The 21276-nt window shown below is 38.8% G+C and overlaps 2 protein-coding genes and 1 non-coding gene across 5 annotated transcripts; all 3 read right to left on the reverse strand.

The window, feature by feature from the left end:
• Positions 1–642: 642 nt before the first annotated feature.
• LOC125209631 (2-methylpropanoate--CoA ligase CCL4-like) lies at positions 643–2532 on the reverse strand. The gene has a single exon (XM_048109221.2). The coding sequence runs from the start codon at positions 2419–2421 to the stop codon at positions 775–777; it is 1647 nt and encodes a 548-aa protein (XP_047965178.2). The 5' UTR covers positions 2422–2532; the 3' UTR covers positions 643–774.
• Positions 2533–8541: 6009 nt separating this feature from the next.
• LOC125217209 (small nucleolar RNA Z247) lies at positions 8542–8677 on the reverse strand. The gene has a single exon (XR_007175628.1). It is a non-coding gene; the product is annotated as a small nucleolar RNA Z247 (small nucleolar RNA).
• Positions 8678–11929: 3252 nt separating this feature from the next.
• Positions 11930–15190, reverse strand: LOC125211755 (2-methylpropanoate--CoA ligase CCL4-like). 3 transcript variants are annotated; one of them, XM_048111671.2, is made up of 2 exons: positions 13430–15190; positions 11930–12243 (listed from the first exon to the last, which is right to left on the reverse strand). In XM_048111671.2, exons 1-2 carry the CDS (start codon positions 15073–15075, stop codon positions 12168–12170), a joined length of 1722 nt encoding a protein of 573 aa, XP_047967628.1. In that variant the 5' UTR covers positions 15076–15190; the 3' UTR covers positions 11930–12167. The 3 variants fall into 3 exon arrangements, with proteins under 3 accessions (XP_047967628.1, XP_047967629.1, XP_088923301.1); XM_048111672.2 differs by having other exon boundaries at positions 11931–12238; XM_089067175.1 differs by lacking the exon at positions 11930–12243 and having other exon boundaries at positions 13128–15190.
• Between the last annotated feature and the right edge of the window lie 6086 nt (positions 15191–21276).

Raw genomic sequence — 21276 nt, forward strand, 5'->3', positions numbered from 1 at the left:
GGTGGAGCAGTGGAGAAAAAAAGAAAGATTGGGTTTCAACTTTCATGTGCAAAAACTGAAATAATTGATTTCTTTCATACTTTCCCTTTGAAATATGGACATTCATAATAATTTATTATATCCGAGTTGTATCTTTTAATATGTTATCCGGATTTGGATTTTTCCGTATTTCACACATTAATTAGATTAACAAATCGCATTGAATAGGAAATTAATGCAATCAACGGCTATCATTTGCTTTCACTAGTATTTAGAGTCCCTAGAACAATTTTAAAATACAACTCACAAGATTAATAGTAGATGTAACTCAAATCAAAACAATACACTATCATGCAGTATAAAATTACATGTTGAGATTATTTTATATTGCTCATAGATAGATCACACGTCAGTTGGAGTTATCTTGAATCATATCAATTTCAAGAACAGCTTTATATCTAACTTAACAATATACACAAAATTCAAGCGGGTCTAATTTACATATTGATTGCGATTAAAAGAAGTTACATGATTAGTTATCAATAATGCCTCATATTTCAACGTTGTTAGTGTTGTTTGCACACATTCAGCTAAAAAAAAGTATGCTACACAAAGTTTGATTTCAAAATAGCACATGAATGGCATTTTATTTGGTAGTATGAATGAAAACGCAGAAAATCACAATACATTTCGGAAAATGTTACAATTACATAAATTGCAAAATATAGAAATGCATCAACCAAATCAAGTACGATATTATTAAACCAGTATACTCTAAAAGTCAGCGTTGACTCACTAGAGCTTGCTGAGGTTTGCCGATCCCATCGCCTTCGCCGCCTCTCTGAGCACAAACTTTTGTATTTTTCCGGTGGAGGTTTTGGGCAGCTCCGCCTCGAACACCACCGTTTTAGGCACCATATACCGCGGCATCCTCTCCCTGCAATACTCAATCACATCTTTCTCCGTCGGTTTCTCCTTCACCCCTTCCTTCAAGCTCACGAACGCACACGGCGTCTCTCCCCAGAATTCATCCGGCCTCGCCACCACCGCCGCCTCATTCACCGCCGGATGCCCGTACAAAACCGATTCCACCTCCACGCTGCTCAGATTCTCCCCTCCGCTGATGATCACATCCTTGGACCGGTCCTTGATCTCTATATAGCCGTCGGGGTGCATCACTCCGACATCGCCGGTGAAAAACCACCCGTCTTTCAACGCCTTGGCGGTCCCCTCCGCGTCTTTCAAATAGCCTAACATCACGCAGCCGCCGCAGAGAACCACCTCACCTAGAGTTTTCCCATCGCGCTCCACGCTTTTCCGTGTTTCAGCATTGATCACGTCGATCTCTGCCATCGCGGGAGTTCTCACGCCTTGTCGCGCCTTCAGCTTCGCCCTCTCCACCGCCGGAAACATGTTCCACTTTTTCTTCCACGTGCAGAACACCACCAGCCCTCCGGTCTCCGTCAGGCCGTACCCGTGGCTCACGACGAACCCCAGCGACTCCGTCCGGAAGAGCACAGCCGCCGGAGGCGGCGCTCCGGCGGTCATGATCTCCACCGGCTTCTCCAGCGGCTTCGGATTGCCGTTAGTGAGCAAGTTGAGCACCACCGGCGCGCCGCACATGTGCGTCACGTGATACGTGTGGATCGCAGCGTAGATCGCGGCGGCGTCGAATTTCCGGAGGCAGACATTGGTGCCGCCGGCCGCGGCCATCCCCCAGGTGTAGCTCCACCCGTTGGCGTGGAACATCGGCAGCGTCCATAAATAAACCGGCTCCTTCGGCACCGACCACGAAATCAACGAATCGATCGTCACAAGGAAAGTGCCGCGGTGGCTGTGGACGACGCCTTTGGGAGCCGAGGTGGTGCCGGAGGTGTAATTCAGAGTCAACGGATCGAATTCAGTCTCCGGCTGAACCCAATCGAAATTAGGATCGCCTTTCTCCAAAACGGTGTCGTAATCCGCCACGAATCCAGGCTTGGAAGCACCTCTAGGCTGGGCTTCCTCAGCAATCAGGACGAGCCTCGGGAGCGGGCAAGTCGGCGGGAACAGAGAGATGGCTTCGAGGACGATTGATTCGGATTGGTAATCAACGAAGACGAGCTTGGATTCGGAGTGGCGGAGGACGACGGAGATGGTTTGGGCGTTGAGGCGGAGGTTGATGGTGTTGAGGACGGCTCCGGCCATGGGGATAGCGAAGTGGAGCTCGTACATGGCGGGGATGTTTGGGGCGACGACGCTCACGACGTCGCCGCGGGTGATGCCTAATGAAGAGAGAGTGGAGGCGATCTTGAGGCAGCGGAGATAGGTCTGCGACCACGTGTAGGTGGTGGAGCCGTAGACGATGGAGGGGCAGTCGGCGTAGACGGTGGCGGCTCGCTCGATGAAGCTGATCGGCGTCAGCGGCCTTGAATTGGGCGGACTTGGCTTCAGCTGATCCATTTTTTATTTCTGCAAAAGCTGTGTGTTGTTTTTGATTAATGAGATTGATTTTGGAGGGTAGATAAGGCGTATGGAAGTCAATTGATTCCTTAGTTTTACACGTATCTAAAATGGATTCAATTTGATGCAAATTTTCTTTTTATTAGTAGTATATCTTTTTCTGAAAAGGAATCTACAATACTAATCCCTTGTTTGTCTTGTTCATACCAGAGAAATCTATTGATACCTAAATATTGGATTTGAGATTTCGATAAATTATTTTCTTATGTGGTTTGGTATGAGAGCAATATTATGTTTTATGTACAATGACAGTGATAAAACACAGATTTTATAATTTTAAATATTGAAAAGAATAAGAAACAATTAAATGGTGGGGGTTAAATTATAATTTTGATAATATGAATTATAAACAGAAACAAAATTACATTTTGGTGAATCGTAAATAAGAAAAAGAGTGAAATACATAGATCATCCAAATTCAAATCCTTCACAAAGTATTGCTGGCAGCACAAACAATGAATGAACAATGGAGGATGATTGCAAGAATGTTTATGAGGTTATATATAAATTATCCAGAAAAGGGCTCTCATGATTTGCTGATTAATCAGCCCATAATTCATAACATCAATTTTGTCTTTGCTATGGGACCATGTGAATTTATCAGAAGATATGGGTGGAATCTATCTCCTCTCTTTTCTTCTCGTTTCTTTGTGGAAGTATTATTTGCCGTTTTGGTGAAATGGGTTGTTTTGTTATATATTTTTTGCCTTTTTTAGAGTGGGGTGTGTAGGATGAGGGTGAGATAAGAATTAAGGGTATCAAATGAGTCAGCGGTTACATATTCTAAAGTGTAAATTTAATGCACTAATAAACAAAAATAAGTACTCCTTCAGTCCATTGCCATGACTCACTTACCTTTTTAATTCCTCCCATTTAAGATGATTTATTACTTAAAATAAAAATACCTTTTATCTTAATTTTATTTCATTTCTGATTTCTCTTACTACTTTCTCCACTTAATACATAAAATAAAGTTGTATAAAATCGCGTACCACCTAAAAAATGGATCATCTTCCTTAGAACGGAGGGAATAATAAAATATTCCAAAAATAATTGTAACAAAGTATAACTACCAGTGTCTAGTATTTAGTGGTTGCACCCACATGGATGTTCCATAAGAAAACAAATCCAACATACTAGAGTTGTCAACTGAGCTTGGGTCTGAACCAGAGTTGTCAACTGGGCTGGGTCGATTCAAGCCCATCGATTCCCGCCTATATTTTGGCTCAGGCCAACCTAGGCCCATATCTGAAACGGGTTGGGCTGAACTTTTATTCAAACAAATGATATTTTGTTACAAATAACTCAATTTATCAAATTATCTACGTTAATTATTACTCCTTTCGTCCGCGAATAGGAGTCTCAATTCATTCCGACACAAGTTTTAAGAAATGTTAAGAAAAGTAAGTATTAGAAAATTAGTGGAATATGAGTTCCACTTATGTATATTTGTTTTAAATGATATGTGAGTGGAATGAGTTAGTGGAATGTGGGTCTCTTTATTATTTATAGTAATTATGAACCGAGACTCTTATTCGCGGACGGATCAAAATGGAAAGTCGGAAGTCATATTCGCGGACGGAGGAGTATATGCTAGTACTATAAGATTTTAAAATGTTTTAGTAGTTTTTTATTTATTATACTTCATCCGTTCCTTGTTAATTGTGGCGTTTCTTTTCAGCACGGAGATTAAGAAAGTAAGAGAGAATAAAGTAAAAGAGATGAAAAGAGATCAAAGTTGCACAAAAATAGAAATGACCCAATTAACTTGGAACTTTTCAAAATAGAAAAATGACTCATTTAACATAGAACGAAGGGAGTATTTTTTTCTTTCCTAAATTATTTTCAAAGTATTTTATTGTAATGTAATTATTAAATTTATATTTATATAAGATCTTAAGAATGATTCAATTCGTCCCTAATAATTTGTCACCATTTGACCTGACACGGGTTTTAAGAAATGTAATAGAAAAACGAGTTCAAAAAATTAGTGGAATATGAGTTATACGTTTATGTAGTACTCCCTCCGTGAACAAAAATAGCAACAAAGGAAAGTAGGCAAAAGAACTTCATTGTGCAAGTTTTGAATTGCATTTCTAATTTGATTTCATGAATCATGAACAAGTTACAAAATAAGCTATATATATAGTCATCTACTGCAACTGACAGAACATGCAATCTGAAACTAACTAGATCATGGTCCATCATCCTTTCTTCTAACCACCATTTCACACACGTTGTTAGTGGCCCAACAGAGCAGCTTTCCAATTCATGAGCTGAGGTGGAACTGCTTTGGATTCCTTATCTTCACGATCAATATCCACACGTGTTGCATTACATCCATATTTTTCGGTCGAGCTCGTTTCTTCATTCATCAAGTCGTGGGTAGTTTCAACACCTCCCCTCAATTCAAGCGACGTTAAGGAACAGACCCCAAGTTTGTTTCTCAACTTCGCGAAGAATTGCAAGCTCAGCGGCTTTGTGAAGATATCAGCGATTTGATCAACTGACGGCACATGTCGTACATCCAGTTCCTTCCTTATCACTTTGTCTCTCACAAAGTTCAAATCTATTTCAATATGCTTTGTCCGAGCATGAAGAACAGGGTTTGAGGCCAAGGCAATTGCACTCAAGTTATCCACCCAAACTATCGGTACTCCTCCAGGCTTAATTTTCAACTCACTCAGAATCGATTGCATCCACGTCACCTCCGAGGCAACATGCGCTAGACTTCGATACTCTGCCTCCGTGCTGGACCTCGATACCACCGACTGCTTTTTAGCACACCACGATATGAGGTTCGACCCATGATACACACAATATCCGGTTGTAGACCTTCTGTCATCAAGATCCGATGCCCAATCAGTATCGGAGAAAGCTGTAATTTGCCCATTTGATCTCGTAATGTGAATGCCATAGTCCAATGTTCCGGCAAGATACCTGAGGATCCTTTTTACGGCCTTCCAATGTGAATCGAGTGGGTTCGCCATGTATTGACTCACTTTGTTTACTGCAAGCTGATGTCGGGTCGAGTAATGGTGGCGTATTGCAGTGCCCCTACTGTACTCCTATACACCTTTCCATCGATTGAGGGATTTCCAATGACTTTGCTGAGTTCACAGTTGGATATCATGGGAGTTGGGCAGCTCTTTGCATCATCCATTTTCACCTTTTTTAAAAGATCTTTAACATAGCTTTCTTGGCCAAGATGAAAGCCTTGTTGGGTTTTTGAGACTTCAATACCCAGAAAATGCCGAACCTCCCCAAGATCTTTTAAAGAAAAGTGAGCATTCAATTGGTCGATCACCTTTTTTATGGACGCCGAATTAGAGCCAGTCACCAACATGTCATCAACGTAGAGAAGAATGTAGATGATGTCTCCATTTGAGGACTTATGAAACAGGGACGCATCAGCTCGAGATTGAGCAAACCCGAGAGAGACAAAAACCGAGTGAATGGTATAAAACCAAGCTCGTGAAGCTTGTTTGAGGCCGTAGAGTGCTTTATTCAATTTTCACACAAGGGATGGAGACCCTTGTTCGAAACCAACCGGTTGTTTCATGTAAATATCCTCCTTCAATTCCCCATGGAGAAAGGCGTTGTTGACGTCAAGATGATTGATAAACCAACCAGCAGCAATAGCAACACTAAGAATCAAACGAATAGTATTTGGCTTCACTACCGGACTGAACGTATCATGAAAGTCAGAACCGGGCTGCTGTGAGAATCCTTGAGCCACAAGTCTTGCTTTGTATCTAGCAATGCTTCCATCAATGAGCTTTTTAAGTTTGAAAATCCAGGCTGACCCAATCAGATTTTTACCAGGAGGGAGAGTGGTTAGAATCCATGTCTTGTTTTTTATAAGAGCAAGGTATTCCTCAAGCATTGCTTGCTTCCAGACAGGTATAAGTAGAGCTGCAAGAGCAGATTTGGGTAAGAGAATTTCGGGGATGGTAACAGTGAAGACCTTAGGCTTAAAGATGCCTGCTTTAGACCTTGTCACCATTTTATGAGAAGGAGCAGGAGGTGAAGAATTGTGAGCAGGAGAGGCAGAATCAGTGGTAATGATATCATGAGTAGTAGTAGGAGTAGATGAGGACGAGCTAGCATCTGAAGGGAGTGGGTGATTAGTGATTGGATCATTTGTGGCTGGAGAGTTGGAAAAAACAGGAGCATTTGAGCTGGTGTCCGCAGCTGATGGTGAGTTTAGAGTAGGTGGAGATGGAGTGATGTGGTCTATGATACATGGATTAGGAGAAGGTGAAAGAGAGGATGAGGAATAAGTTTGAGTTGCAAGAATTGGTGTCTTCTTGTAAGGGAATGATGACTCATCAAAAACAACATCTCTTGAAACTATCACTTTACCATGAGGGAGTAAGGCCTTGTAACCTTTGTGGGAGCTGTTATATCTAAGAAATGTAGCAGCTTGTGATCTGTACTGCAGCTTATTGGTGTTGTAAGGCCTTGTGAGAGGGTAGCAAAGACACCCAAATACTCTCATAATAGTGTAATCTGGCTGTTTCTTGAAGAGCATTTCAAAAGGAGATTTCATGTTGATGATATTTGAGGGCAGTCTGTTGATCAAATGAACCGCAGTCAAGAACGCGTCATCCCAAAATTTAGGAGGCAAGTTAGCCTGAGATAAGAGAGCAAGACCAGTTTCAACAATATGCCTGTGCTTCCTTTCAGCTAGACCGTTTTGTTGAGGTGTGTGTGGGCATGACAAACGGTGATGAATTCCACTATCTTTCAGAAATCCAGATAATCCTTGAAACTCTCCTCCCCAATCACTTTGAAGAACTTTAATTTTGGTAGACAAAAGATTTTCAGCCACAGCTTTAAAGTTCTTAAATGCAGCATAGACATCACTTTTCAACTTCAAGAGGTAAATCCAAGTATGTCTACTAAATTGATCAATAAAGGTAACATAATAGGAGTATCCACATCTTGAAGTTGTCGGGGAAGGACCCCATAAATTACTATGAACAAGTTCAAGAGGATGAGAGTATGTAGATTTAGAATCAGAATATGGGAGCCTGTGAGCTTTGGAGACATTACATGGATGACAAAGAGGAGATGTTTTCATTGAATCAAAAGGAATATTACATCCATTTAGAACATGTGTTACAATGCTAAAAGATGGATGACCTAATCTCCTATGCCATAGGCCTACACTAGAAACATCAATGCTGGAAGAGGAAGCTAAGGTGGCTGAGCATGCTGTAGGAGGAAGAACTGCTGGATTTGGAGGTGTTGAAATGACAGCAGACTTAGGCAGAAAGAAGCGGTAAAGACCTTGATCAAGAGAACCCTTGAGGATTGTTTGTTGGCTGTCCTGGTCCTTAACAAGACAATGAGTAGAGTGAAATTAAAAAAATACTCCATTATCTCTAGCAAATTGTGACACACTGAACAGATTTTTAGTGATAGCAGGGACATGAAGCAAATTTTTGAGAAAAAGAGGTTTAGAACATTGTGAAGTAACAGGACAAATACTTGATTCACCAACATGATCAATGTCAACACTAGAACCATTCCCCAAAATAAGTTGTTTACCTCCATGATACTCACTGCTAATGTTGAGGTTCGAAAGGTCATTAGAGATGTGGTTTGTGGCTCCTGAATCCGGGTATCAAGAAGTCAGTTGGCTACCCTCAAAGTTGTACTCTGATAGAGGTCTGATGGATGGAAGAGGAAGTGGCTGATGAACTCGAGTTTGAACCATGTTGGCAGAGGGATTGGATTGTTGTTGCTGCCTGCCTTGTTGAATTGGCTGTGGAGTGAAGGTTTGTTCAAATCTGTGCCAGCACCTATCTGCTCCATGTCCTGGTTTTTGGCACAATTGACAAATGATTTTGGAACTAAAGCCTCTTCCTCCACGATCTCCCCTCGATGACCTGCCCCCGAAGTGTCCTCGACCTCCTTCATTTTTTCCAGAGAATCCTCCTCGATTACTTTGATAGTTGTTGTCCCTTCTTTGCCCAGTAACCTGGGCGAAATTTGCAGTTGGTAGCACTCCATCCGCTTCCACAGTTGATTGCTTTCCACTATCCAGTCTCGATTCGAAACTAAGCAAGAGTGCAGTGACATCTTGCACTGTCCACATATCACCTCTTGAAGTGATAGTTACCATCACAGAATCATACTCGTGGCACAAACCTGCAAGGATGTATAGGATTTGATCTTGCTCAAGAACTCGGCATCCTGCGGCCCCAAGCAGATCACAACATGACTTTACTTTGTTAAGGTAATCCTTCATGGAGAGACCTTCCTTCTTCAAGGTCTGCAACTGCAGCCTAAATTGCATGACTTTCGCCTTCGATTGGCTTGCAAAATTAGTTTCAAGAGCATTCCAAACATCTTTTGCGCTGCTCAGCCCCAAAATCAAGGCGCTATCTGACAACGACGCTTGTATCCACGCCGAGAGTAGCTGATCCTGACTATGCCAAGTCAGAAAATCTTCATTCACCTCCATTTGGTCTGATCCGTTCACCGCTATGAATTCCGGTGGGATCGGTAGGCTTCCTGTCAAGTGAGACTCCAAACGATATCCTCGCACAATGGCAAGGATCTGCTGTTTCCAAATGAGAAAATTATCATCATTCAGTTTGACTGAAATGGGGTGATTGTGTGAGATGGTGTAGAGATACGTGGGAGAGAGTTTTGTGCGGAAGCATGTGGGTTGTGGTTGAGTTTGAATCTGATTCTGCCATTGTAAGAGAAAAAAAAAAGAGGGTGAAAAGGTATAGAGTCAGGGCCTAGGCACCTGCTCTGATACCATGAACAAAAATAGCAACAAAGGAAAGTAGGCAAAAGAACTTCATTGTTCAAGTTTTGAATTGCATTTCTAATTTGATTTCACGAATCATGAACAAGTTACAAAATAAGCTATATATATAGTCATCTACTGCAACTGACAGAACATGCAATCTGAAACTAACTAGATCATGGTCCATCATCCTTTCTTCTAACCACCATTTCACACACGTTGTTAGTGGCCCAACAGAGCAGCTTTCCAATTCATGAGCTGAGGTGGAACTGCTTTGGATTCCTTATCTTCACGATCAATATCCACACGTGTTGCATTACATCCATATTTTTCGGTCGAGCTCGTTTCTTCATTCATCAAGTCGTGGGTAGTTTCAACACTCCGTCCGTGAATAGGAGTCTCATTTTTCCATTTTAGTCCGTCCACGAATAATAGTCCCAGTTCATAATTACCATAAATGGTAAAGTGACCCCACATTCCACTAACTCATTCCAACTCACATATTTAAAACCAATATATACAAGTGAGATTCATATTTCACTAACTTTTTTTCCATCCATTTTTCTTAACATTTCTTAAAAATCGTGCCGAAAGTAAATGAGACTTCTATTCGCTTACGGAAGAAGTATTAATTTTATAATAAAATATAAGTGAAAATGAGTTAGTGAAATGTGAGATCCATTACCAAAAATAATAACAATGAAATGTGACAAATTTTTAGAGACATGCAAGATGAATAAATGACAAATTTTTAAAGATAAAGGAATAATAAAGTATTATTTTTAAAAAATTTGTAATTAACAAACGAAAGAAAAATGATCAGTCAAACTTTTTAAGCACCAAATCATTTTAATTAAGTATCGTACCCAAATAAAAAGTTTTGGATCCCCTTCCTTCTCCCTTTCCTTTTCCCGGCGTCAAACCTTGCCCATCCACCCGCCACCTCACCTCTTCAATAGCCTTCTTCAAGCCCTCTCATCTCTTTTTTTTTTTTACATTTTAAAGTAAATATAGATTTATAGAATATAAGAAACTTAAGCTACGTACTCCCCACCTTTCAATAGTAGTAGAGTCATTTTGTTCTTTTGGCACGTTCCATAGTAGTTGCGTCATTTCTCTTTATAGTAAAAGTCAATACATTTCTTCTCACTTATTTTATTCTCTCCACGTCTCTCTACCTTTTTTATTTTCTACTTTATTCTTTTTTTTAATTAACCCACTTCACACAATTTTTTTTTAAATTCCGTGTTGAAAAGAAACGCCTCCACTACTATGGTTTGGAGGGAGTACTTTTTTCTATCTTTAACGAATAAAAGCTTTATATTTGAAAAATAAAAACTTTTGAACCGATACAGATTTTAATGTATAATTGGAAAAATAAGAGAGATGAGAAGAAAAAAGTGATTGAAGTATTATTAGTAAATAATGAGTCTTATCTCATTAGAAAGAAATAAACTTCTTAAAATAGAAAGTTTCTATTTATAAGGGACAGAACAAAATGAAATAATTTCTATTTTTAGAAGACGAGGAAGTGTCTTATTAGTTATATACTCCATTAATATTTTCATGAACAAACTCTTATTTAGTTTGCATTAGTATTATTTATTTTATTTTATATATTTACGTTAATTTTAATACCTTCACATTTGTCATTGTTATTATCTATTCTATAAATTTATTTATTCTAAAAGGTCATTGTTTCATTTGGCCTATATTTAAGATAAATGGATAAATAATAAATTAGTCTTGGACTTTTATGTAACTTTTAAAATTAACAATGTTAATAACAATTTTTAGAGTATTAAAATCTAATTAAATATAAAAACAAAACGAACAGCGTTGTATGTGAGCTAAGTAACTATATAAAAAAAATGTAAGGATTTCTATAAGAACACATAAGTTTTCAGAATTGCTTCAAACGGAAGGCTGGCACTTTGGGCTTTTATTATTTCAACGTTCAAAAAATAGAGGCCCAGTTTTGCTTAATTTCTAAGATTCTTTTCTCTATAGGCCATAGGCTTATTTGGTTTTACAATTGGACGAAAATATTGTTAAATTGTTTGTTAATATACTTTAGTGCTCAATGTGTTCGAATCGAATAAATACAAGGAAGTCAATACTATTACTTATACTCCTTCATCCATTAAAATAAAATGAATGAAAAAAAATATTACGAAAGTGAAGTCTATATACGATAAAACAGTACTACTATTCTTTTTCAGAATTTGGTTGCTTATCCATAGGCCATAGACATAGGGAATTTCATTTACCCCTTCAAAACCCTTCAAAATCCTTCTTTTACTAGAGAAAACTTTCCAACCCCTTGGGTCAAATATTGCATAATGGAGTATGTTTAACTAAGAAATACCCTATCCCATAATAAAATAAATGCCGAATGCATTTTTATTGCGAGAAGGGACAATAGTTGAACCACTAATACTTTTCCATTTAAAAAGAAAAAAAGTTACTAAAATAATGAACTTTGGGAACTTTATGAGAGTATGAGGATGGTGATTTGAGAGTGTTCTTGTTGTGACCCTGAAATTTGGGATATACTAATATTCAATTATTTTTTTTCATTATTTGAGACTTTTATATACAGAGACATAGATTGACATGCAATCAATTGGCACGTAAGAAATGTTGTTTGGCTGAATGATTGGCTGTGAAAAAATTGCATAACTCTCATAAGTTTGTTTGGCTGAATGATTTGATATTTTGATGTGAGCATTAGGCCTCACAAAGAAATTTTTGATACAAAAATTCCACCGTCCCTAAGTTGGAAAGCCATATTTTGGATTAATTGCCAATTTGCGATGTGTTTTGCAGTATGATTGCGTAGAATTTATGCCGCAAAATTGCAATTTGGTGTACCACTGGAGATGCCCTTTCTTCATCACCATTTTGATTTCAGCCCCTAATACCTCCAAAGACCTCTGCCAACATCAGCCGTCGTGTCATCATCCCTAGCTGTCTTAAGCCTTCTTCCTGCGCTACAAAGAGAAGATGAGAACTTGAATATACCCTTGATGTAACTGCAAATTTAAAGGCTCCACTTAATCACTCTTTAGTTATACACGATCATCTTTAACCAGTCCGGATCACCTAATGCATTCCCTAATCCATTTCCTACGCCACCCCTCACAAATATATTATATTATAGTGGGGTCCACTCTCATGTATGTGAGGGGTGGAGTAGAAAATGAATTAGGGAATGCATTAGGTGATCCGGATTGGATAGATATCATGTGAGGCATGAGTCCCCGCAGCTGCATATTAGTAACTAAAATATGAATGAGATCATACCCCAAAAAGTCAATCAATTCATAATCATGCATATCAGCAATACAGCTTGAAAAAATAACAAAGATCCAACAATTCAAATGCAGCCAAAAAAATAAAGCAAATAAAGAAATCCACTCTACGTTACTACTACAACAAAAATCACAAATTAAACCTGACAGATCCTTCTATTGACGAGGATATATCAAAATACTTGAAACCAAAACAAAACAATTTTATTACTATGGTACATCAAACTCCATCAGAAGGCAAATCCATAGTAGAATAATAGAGAAAATGGGATTGGGAACTAACGCATACTAATGTTGGCCGATCCCATCGCCTTTGCGGTGGAAGTTTTGGGTAGCTCAGCCATTACCACCACCGTCTTTGGCGCTAATTTATATTGATTACGATTAAAATTACTACTCCCTCCGTTCCTTCATAGTTGAGGCGGAACTTTTCGGTTCGGAGTTTAAGAAATGAATGTGGAATATGTTAAATAAATAGATAAAAAAGTAAGAAAGAGAAAAAGGTAGAGAGAATAAAGTAAAAAGTGAATAAAATAGAGAGAATAAAGTAAGAGAGAGTAAAGTAAGAAAGAGGAAAAAGTTACTATATATGAAAATGACTCAATGGAAAAATGACTCAACTATGAAGGAACGGAGGGAGTACATGATTAGTTCTGTTCTCAATAATACCTAGGTTCTCATAACCTAAACAAAGTAGGAGTATGCAATACAAAGTTTGATTTTAAAATAGCACATGAATGGCATTTAATTTGGTATGAATGAAAACGCAGCAAATCATAATACAATTCGGTAAATGTCACAATTACAACCAAATCAAGTACAGTATTATTAAACCAGTATACTCTAAAAGTCAACGTTGACTCACTAGAGCTTGCTGAGGTTTGCCGATCCCATCGCCTTCGCCGCCTCTCTGAGCACAAACTTTTGTATTTTTCCGGTGGAAGTTTTGGGCAGCTCCGCCTCGAAAACCACCGTCTTCGGCACCATATACCGTGGCATCCTCTCCCTGCAATACTCAATCAAATCCTTCTCCGTCGGCTTCTCCTTCACTCCTTCCTTCAAGCTCACAAACGCACACGGCGTCTCTCCCCAGAACTCATCCGGCCTCGCCACCACCGCTGCCTCATTCACCGCCGGATGCGAATACAAAACCGATTCCACCTCCACACTGCTCAGATTCTCCCCGCCGCTGATGATCACGTCCTTGGACCGGTCCTTGATCTCTAAATATCCATCGGGGTGCATCACTCCGACATCGCCGGTGAAAAACCACCCGTCTTTCAACGCCTTGGCGGTCCCCTCCGCGTCTTTCAAATAGCCTAACATCACGCAGCCGCCGCAGAGAACCACCTCACCTAGAGTTTTCCCATCGCGCTCCACGCTTTTCCCTGTTTCAGCATCGATCACGTCGATCTCCGCCATCCCTGGAGTTCTCACGCCTTGTCGCGCCTTCAGCTTCGCCCTCTCCACCGCCGGAAACATGTTCCACTTTTTCTTCCACGTGCAGAACACCACCATCCCTCCGGTCTCCGTCAGGCCGTATCCGTGGCTCACGATGAACCCGAGCGATTCCGTCTGGAAAAGAACCGCCGCCGGAGGCGGCGCTCCGGCGGTCATGATCTCCACCGGCTTCTCCAGCGGCTTCGGATTGCCATTTGTGAGCATGTTGAGCACCACCGGCGCGCCACACATGTGCGTCACGTGGTACTTACGAATGGCGGCGTGGATTGCGGCGGCGTCGAATCTGCGGAGGCAGACATTGGTTCCACCCGCGGCGGCCATGCCCCAAGTGTAGCTCCACCCGTTGGCGTGGAACATCGGCAGCGTCCATAAATAAACCGGCTCCTTCGGCACCGACCACGAAATCAACGAATCGATCGTCACGAGGAAAGTGCCGCGGTGGCTATGGACTACGCCTTTAGGCGCCGATGTAGTGCCAGAGGTGTAATTCAGAGTTAACGGATCGGACTCGGTCTCCGGCTTAACCCAATCGAAATTAGGATCGCCGTTAGCCAAAACGGTGTCGTAATCCGCTAAGAATCCTGGCTTGGAAGCACCTCTAGGCTGGGCTTCCTCAGCAATCAGGACGAGTCTCGGGAGCGAGCTAGTCGGGGGGAACAGAGAGATGGCTTCAAGCACGATTGATTCGGATTGGTAATCAACGAAGACGAGCTTGGACTCGGCGTGGCGGAGGATGACGGACATAGTGTGGGCGTTGAGGCGGAGGTTGACGGTGTTGAGGACGGCTCCGGCCATGGGGATGGCGAAGTGGAGCTCGTACATGGCGGGGATGTTTGGAGCGACGACGCTCACGACGTCGCCCCGGGTGATGCCTAAGGAAGAGAGAGTGGAGGCGATCTTACGGCAGCGGAGATAGGTCTGTGACCATGTGTAGGTGGTGGAGCCATAGACGATGGAGGGGCAGTCGGCGTAGACGGTGGCGGCTCGCTCGATGAAGCTGATCGGCGTCAACGGCCTCGAGTTAGCCGGGCTTGGTTTCAGGTGATCCATTTTTTATTTCTGCAAAAGCTGTGTTGTTTTTGATTAATGAGATTGATTTTGGAGGGTAGATAACAGAAAAAGAATCTACAATACTAATCCCTTGTTTGTCATGTTCATAAATCACGGGTTTATGTTCAACCTAACTTGTCTGGTTTAATAATTTAAGTCACCAAAACCCAAAAAAATCTGTCGATAATGATGGATCACATTAATTTTGGATTTGAGATTTTGATAAATTATTTTCTTATGTGGTTTTGTATGAGAGCGATATCATGTTTTATGTACAATGATAGTGATAAAATTACACAAAGATTTTATAATTTTAATTTTTATGAATATTGAAAAGAATAAGAAACAATTAAATGGCGGGGGTTAAATTATTATTTTGATAATATGAATAATATACAGAAACAATTATATTTAGTAGTAACATAGTACAAAATTACATTTTGGTGAATAGTAAATAAATGGAGGATGATTGCAAGATTGTTTATGAGGCTAAATACAAATTATCCAAAAGGCTCTTATGATTTGCTGATTAATCAGCCCATAATTCATAACATCAATTTTGTCTTTGCTATGCGACCATGTGAATTTATCAGAAGATATGGCTGGAATCTATCTCTTCTCTTTAATTCTCGTTTCTTTGTGGAAGTAATTTTCCATTTTGGTGAAATAAGGTGTTTTGTTAAATATTTTTTGCCTTCTTTTGGAGTGGGATGTGTAGGATGAGGATGAGAGAAGAATTAAGGGTATCAAATGAGTCAGCGGTTACATATTCTAAAGTAAATTTAATGCACTAATAAACATAAATAAGTAATAAAATATTTCAAAAATAATTGTAACAAAGTAACTATCACTATCTAGTATTTAATGGTTGCACCCACATGGATGCTCCATAAGAAAACACATTTAACAAACTACAGTTGTCAAGCGGGCTTGATCCGAGTTAGACTAGGATTGTCAAGTGGACTAGGCCGGCCTAAGCCCATCAATTCCCGCCTATATTTTGGCTGGACTTTTATTCAAACAAATTATATTTTGTTAAAAATATCTCAAATTTTATTAAATTATCTATGTTAATTATTACTCTCTTCGTCAGTGAATAGGAGTCTCATTTCATTCCGACATGGGTTTTAAGAAAAAATGAGTGAAAGAAAGTAAGTGGGATATGAGTTAGTGATAAAATGCAAACTCATACATTGTACAAACTCCAAGCATTTCAACACAGTTTCGACAGTTTGCATTTGATTATTGATGCAGTATTGGATGATAAAACTTGGAAGCTAAGCAAGTTACATTTTTTATTTTATTTATTTCCTAGTTAATAGAGTTAGTAGATGGTAAAATATTAGGAGTAATTATTTTTCCTTCTACAAAATTAGATTTTCTTTTTGTTTTTTTTCTTATTTTCCTTTTAGTTTTATTTTTAAGTTTATGATTTTCCTTTGCTTATATAGAGGCTTCATTGTTGAACTTAAAAGACTTGATTATTAATTTTACATTGAGTTTTATACTCTAGAGTTCTCAATTGATTGAGTTCTTTATTTACCAGTTTAGTCATTCTCCGTACGTTTTTGCATCATTTGGTATCAGAGACGTACGGAGAATGACTGAACTGATAAATAAAGAACTCAACTTGTGTATATTAGTTTTAAATGATATATGAGTGGAATGAGTTAGTAGAATGTGAGACCTCTTTACCATTAATAGTAATTATGAACCGTTACTTTTATTCACGGACGAACCATAAATAGAAAAACAAGACTCTTATTCGCGGACGTAGGAGTAATATAAGATTTTAAATGTTTTAGAAGTTGTTTAGTTATTATACTTCCTCCGTTCGTTGTTAATTGTGGTGTTTCTTTTTGGAAATTAAGAATAGTATGTTAAGTGGATGGTGAATAAAGTAAGAGCGATGAAAAGAGGTTAAAGTAAAAGGATGGTTACATTTTGCACAAAAATAGAAATGACCCAATTAGCTTGGAACATTCCAAAATAGAAAAATTAATATAAAACGGAGGAAGTATTTTTTTTCAATCCTATGTTTTTTCAAAGTATTTTATTGTAATGTAATTATTATATTTATATTTATATAAGAACTTCATAATTATTCTATTAATTTGTCACCATTTGACCTGACACGGATTTTAAGAAATGTAATAGAAAGTTTGTTGAAAAAACTAGTGGAATATGAGTTATACTTTTATGTAAGTTAGTGGAATGTGATGTCCACTACCAAAATTAATAAAAGTGAAATGTGACAAATTTTTAAGGATAGATAAAATGAATTAGTGACGAATTTTCAGAAATAAAAGAGTAATAAAATATTATTTTTAAAATATTCATAACTTACAAACGAAAAAAAATAATCAGTCAAATTTTTAAGCACCAAATCACCTTAATTAAGTATCGTAGCCCAAACAAACAGTTTTGGATTCCCTTCCTTCTCCCTTTTCCTTTTCCCGGCCTCAAGCCTCGCCCATCCTCCCGCCGCCTCACCTCTTCAATAGCCTTCTTCAAGCCCTCTCATCTTCTTTTTACATTTTGAAGTAAATATAGATTTGTAAAATATGTGAAACTTAAGCTAAATACTAAAAGCTTTATATTTTAAAAATAAATTTTTTTGAACTAACACAGATGTTAATGAATAATTTTAAAAATACGAGAGATAGGAAGAAAAAAGTGATGAAAATATTATTACTAAAAAATAATCTCATCTCAATAATAAGAAATAAACTTTCTAAAATAGAAAGTTTCTATTTTCAAGAGATAAAAAAATGAAATAATTTCTATTTTTAAAAGATGGATGAAGTATCTTATATAGTTATTAGTTATATACTCTATGGAATGCGTTAAAATGACAACACCTCTTAAAATAACACCATACCAGCATTCTTAGCCAATCATTTGAACACGCGGACGAATAATCAGCTGCCATGTGGCAATCATAAAAAATGCCCAAGGGTAAATTTTCTGGGCCAACAATATCCAATACACTACACAGCAATATCGAATACACTAGACAACAATTTACAACAATTTTTTTTCGGCTAGCAATATCCAATATGTTAGACAACAATCTATACAATCTATAGATTGATGTCTAACGTTTATACTATTGTTGTGTAGCGTTTATAATATTGCTGGATACGATGGTGTCACAATGTCATTTTAAGAGTTGTTGTCGTTTTAACACAAACCTATACTTCATTAATATTTTCATGAACAAACTCTTATTAATTTGCATTAGTATTATTTCTTTCATTTCATATATTTATGCTAATTTTAATACCTTCAAATTTATAATTTTTATTATCTATTCTATAAATTAATTTATTCTAAAAGGTCATTGCTTCATTTGGCCTATAATTTAAGATAAATGAATAAAATAATAATTAGTCTTGGACTTTTATGAACTTTTAAAATTAACAATGTTAAGAATAATTTTTACAGTATTAAAATCTAATTAACTTTAAGAATACTACGAACACTGTGTTGTATGTGAGCTAACTGATAGTGATGTGATAAATATGTAAATACCATTTCTCTTCAAATAATATAAGGATTTCTATAAGAACACATATGGTTTCAGAACTTCTTCAAACGGAAGGCTGGCACTTTTTCTTATTTCAACGTTAAAAAAAATAGAGGCCCAATTTAAGCTTAATTTCTAATATTCTTTTCTCTATAGGCCTTAGGCTTATTTGGTTTTACCATTGGACGAAAATACTGTTAAATTATTTGTTAATATACCTAAGTGCTCAATGTGTTCGAATAGAATAAATACAAGGAAGTCGATACAATACTTACACTCCATCTGTTAATAGTTGGGCACATTTTGACGGCCACATATTTTAAAAAAATGTATATTAAAATGAATTGGAAAAAATATTATGGAAGTTAAGATGGGTTTACTTTTATATACTCTTATCAATTTTATAATAAAATGCAAGTGAGATAAAATCAATGGAACGTAAGATCTATTACCGAAAATTGTAAAAAAAATGAGATAGTAGTATTTATTAATAGATGAATAAAAAATGAGACGATTATTGATAGATGAATAAAGTACTTTATACGATAAAAACATTATTTAAAAAAAAAATAGTTGCTTATCCATAGGCCATTGGAAATTTCATTTATCCCTTCAAAATCCTTCTTTTACTAGAGAAAAATTTCAATTTCCTTGGGTCAAATATAATACTAATAAACATTAAAATGATTTGAAACAAGATTTATTATTCTCTTCTTCCTATAGGTAATCTTTGTTCACCTACAGTTGATTGTTCTCTCTAGGGATTTCAGTACAATTTGCAACTCATGGGCTGAATTAAATAGCCTACCAAAATTAGAGGATTAAGATTAAAATTTTTTAGCTCAATAAATTTACAACTCGATTATTCCATACTCGATTAACTTGCAACCCATTAGGATCAGATCTGAAAACTCGCTGAGCCGACCCATCGACATCCCTAGTTCTTTCTTACTTTACTGGTTACGTATTATAACCTATACCAACACTAAATGACCTATTTTTATGAGACGGAAGGTATATAAATTAAAATATTAGAATAAAAAAATTGATAAATACTTCCTCAGTTTTTTTTTTTTTCATTTTAACTTGTTTCACAAAAATAATTTTTTTTCTTTTTCTGGCATGATTTTTTTTCTTATTTGTTTGACTCAATTATTCATTTACTATACTTTAATCATTTCTTTTTAATATTTTCTCTTACTTAATTTTATACAGTATTGATATTTTATTTTTTATTTTTTATTTCTTTTGAACTGAACAAATTAAAAAACTAAATTCAGTCATTACTCGACAGATAAACAGGAGTTTAGAGCATCCACAATGCCGGTTAGCCGATTCACGTCGCTAGCCGATCGGCTATCCGAATCATTGCAACCGGCCAGCCGAGAATCGGCGTAAAAATCGGCGTGGGCTAGCAGATTAGAGGGCGCTGGCTGATGCGCTGGCCGCCATTGTGGCGTGCCGATCAGCCAGCGATCGGCCAACGCCAATTTTCGTTTTTTTTTTAATTTTTTTGAAAACCTATATATACGCGATTTTAGTTTCATTTTCATTTGCACCACTTGTTTTAACGAGTTTTCTCTCTCTTTAAATTTCTGTACAAGAGCAACATCGAGGGATGAGTAACGCGGGTGGTAGCGGTGGTGGTAGTGGTGGTAGTGGTTGGGATGCTGAGGAGTACGAACGGCAGATGAACGAGGCTATGGAGGCCTACATGAACCGCGAGATGGAGCGGTACATGCGAAGGGTGGAACAGCAGGCGGTACGTCGCCCTCCACCGGTTGTCCACCGCCGAGCAGTGATTGATCGGGATCACGTAGCTGCACATCAGCGCCTATATGACGACTACTTCGCTCCGGACCCGCGGTTTCCAGCAACCATGTTCAGGCGGCGTTTTAGAATGCGCAGGGAGTTGTTTATGCGTATCGTTGATGCTTTGGAGCGTCGATATCTTTATTTCCGCTTCAGGCACGATGCGGCTGGCAGACCCGGCCACACCCCTATCCAAAAGTGCACGGCGGCAATCGGGCAGTTGGCCTACGGAGGCGCGGCAGACATGTGGGATGAGTACCTCCACATCGGTGAGACGACTTCTCTGCAATGTCTGAAGTTTTTCTGTTAGGGCGTGATTCAAATTTTCGGTGAGGAGTACCTTCGAAGCCCTACCCCCCAAGATTGTCAGAATCTGATGCAGATGCACGGGGAGCAGCATGGGTTCCCCGGGATGTTAGGCAACATAGATTGTATGCATTGGGAGTGGAAGAACTGCCCGACTGCCTGGAAGGGGGCCTACACGACCGGCTACAAGTCAAAGAATCCCACGATGATCCTCGAGGCCGTAGTTGATTATCGGCTGTGGATCTGGCATGCGTATTTTGGGGTAGCCGGGTCGAACAACGACCTCAACGTCCTCAACTCGTCGCCCCTCTTCAACGAGAAGTGTCAGGGCATCGGTCTAGCCATCTCATTTGTAGCCAACGGCAACCGGCATGATATGGGCTACTACTTGGCGGATGGGATATACCTTAGGTGGCCCGTCTTTGTGAAGACAATCAGGCACGCGGCGGATGACAAGAAGGCCTACTTTGCGAAACGACAGGAGTCGGCGCGCAAGGACGTGGAGCGCGCATTTGGTGTGCTCCAGTCTCGATGGGCGGCAATTAAGGGTCCAA

The sequence above is a fragment of the Salvia hispanica genome, chromosome 3 (assembly GCF_029641045.1).
Source record: "Salvia hispanica isolate PSC_SH4W2 chromosome 3, Shi_PSC_v1, whole genome shotgun sequence".
NCBI classification, from domain to species: Eukaryota; Viridiplantae; Streptophyta; class Magnoliopsida; order Lamiales; family Lamiaceae; genus Salvia; species Salvia hispanica.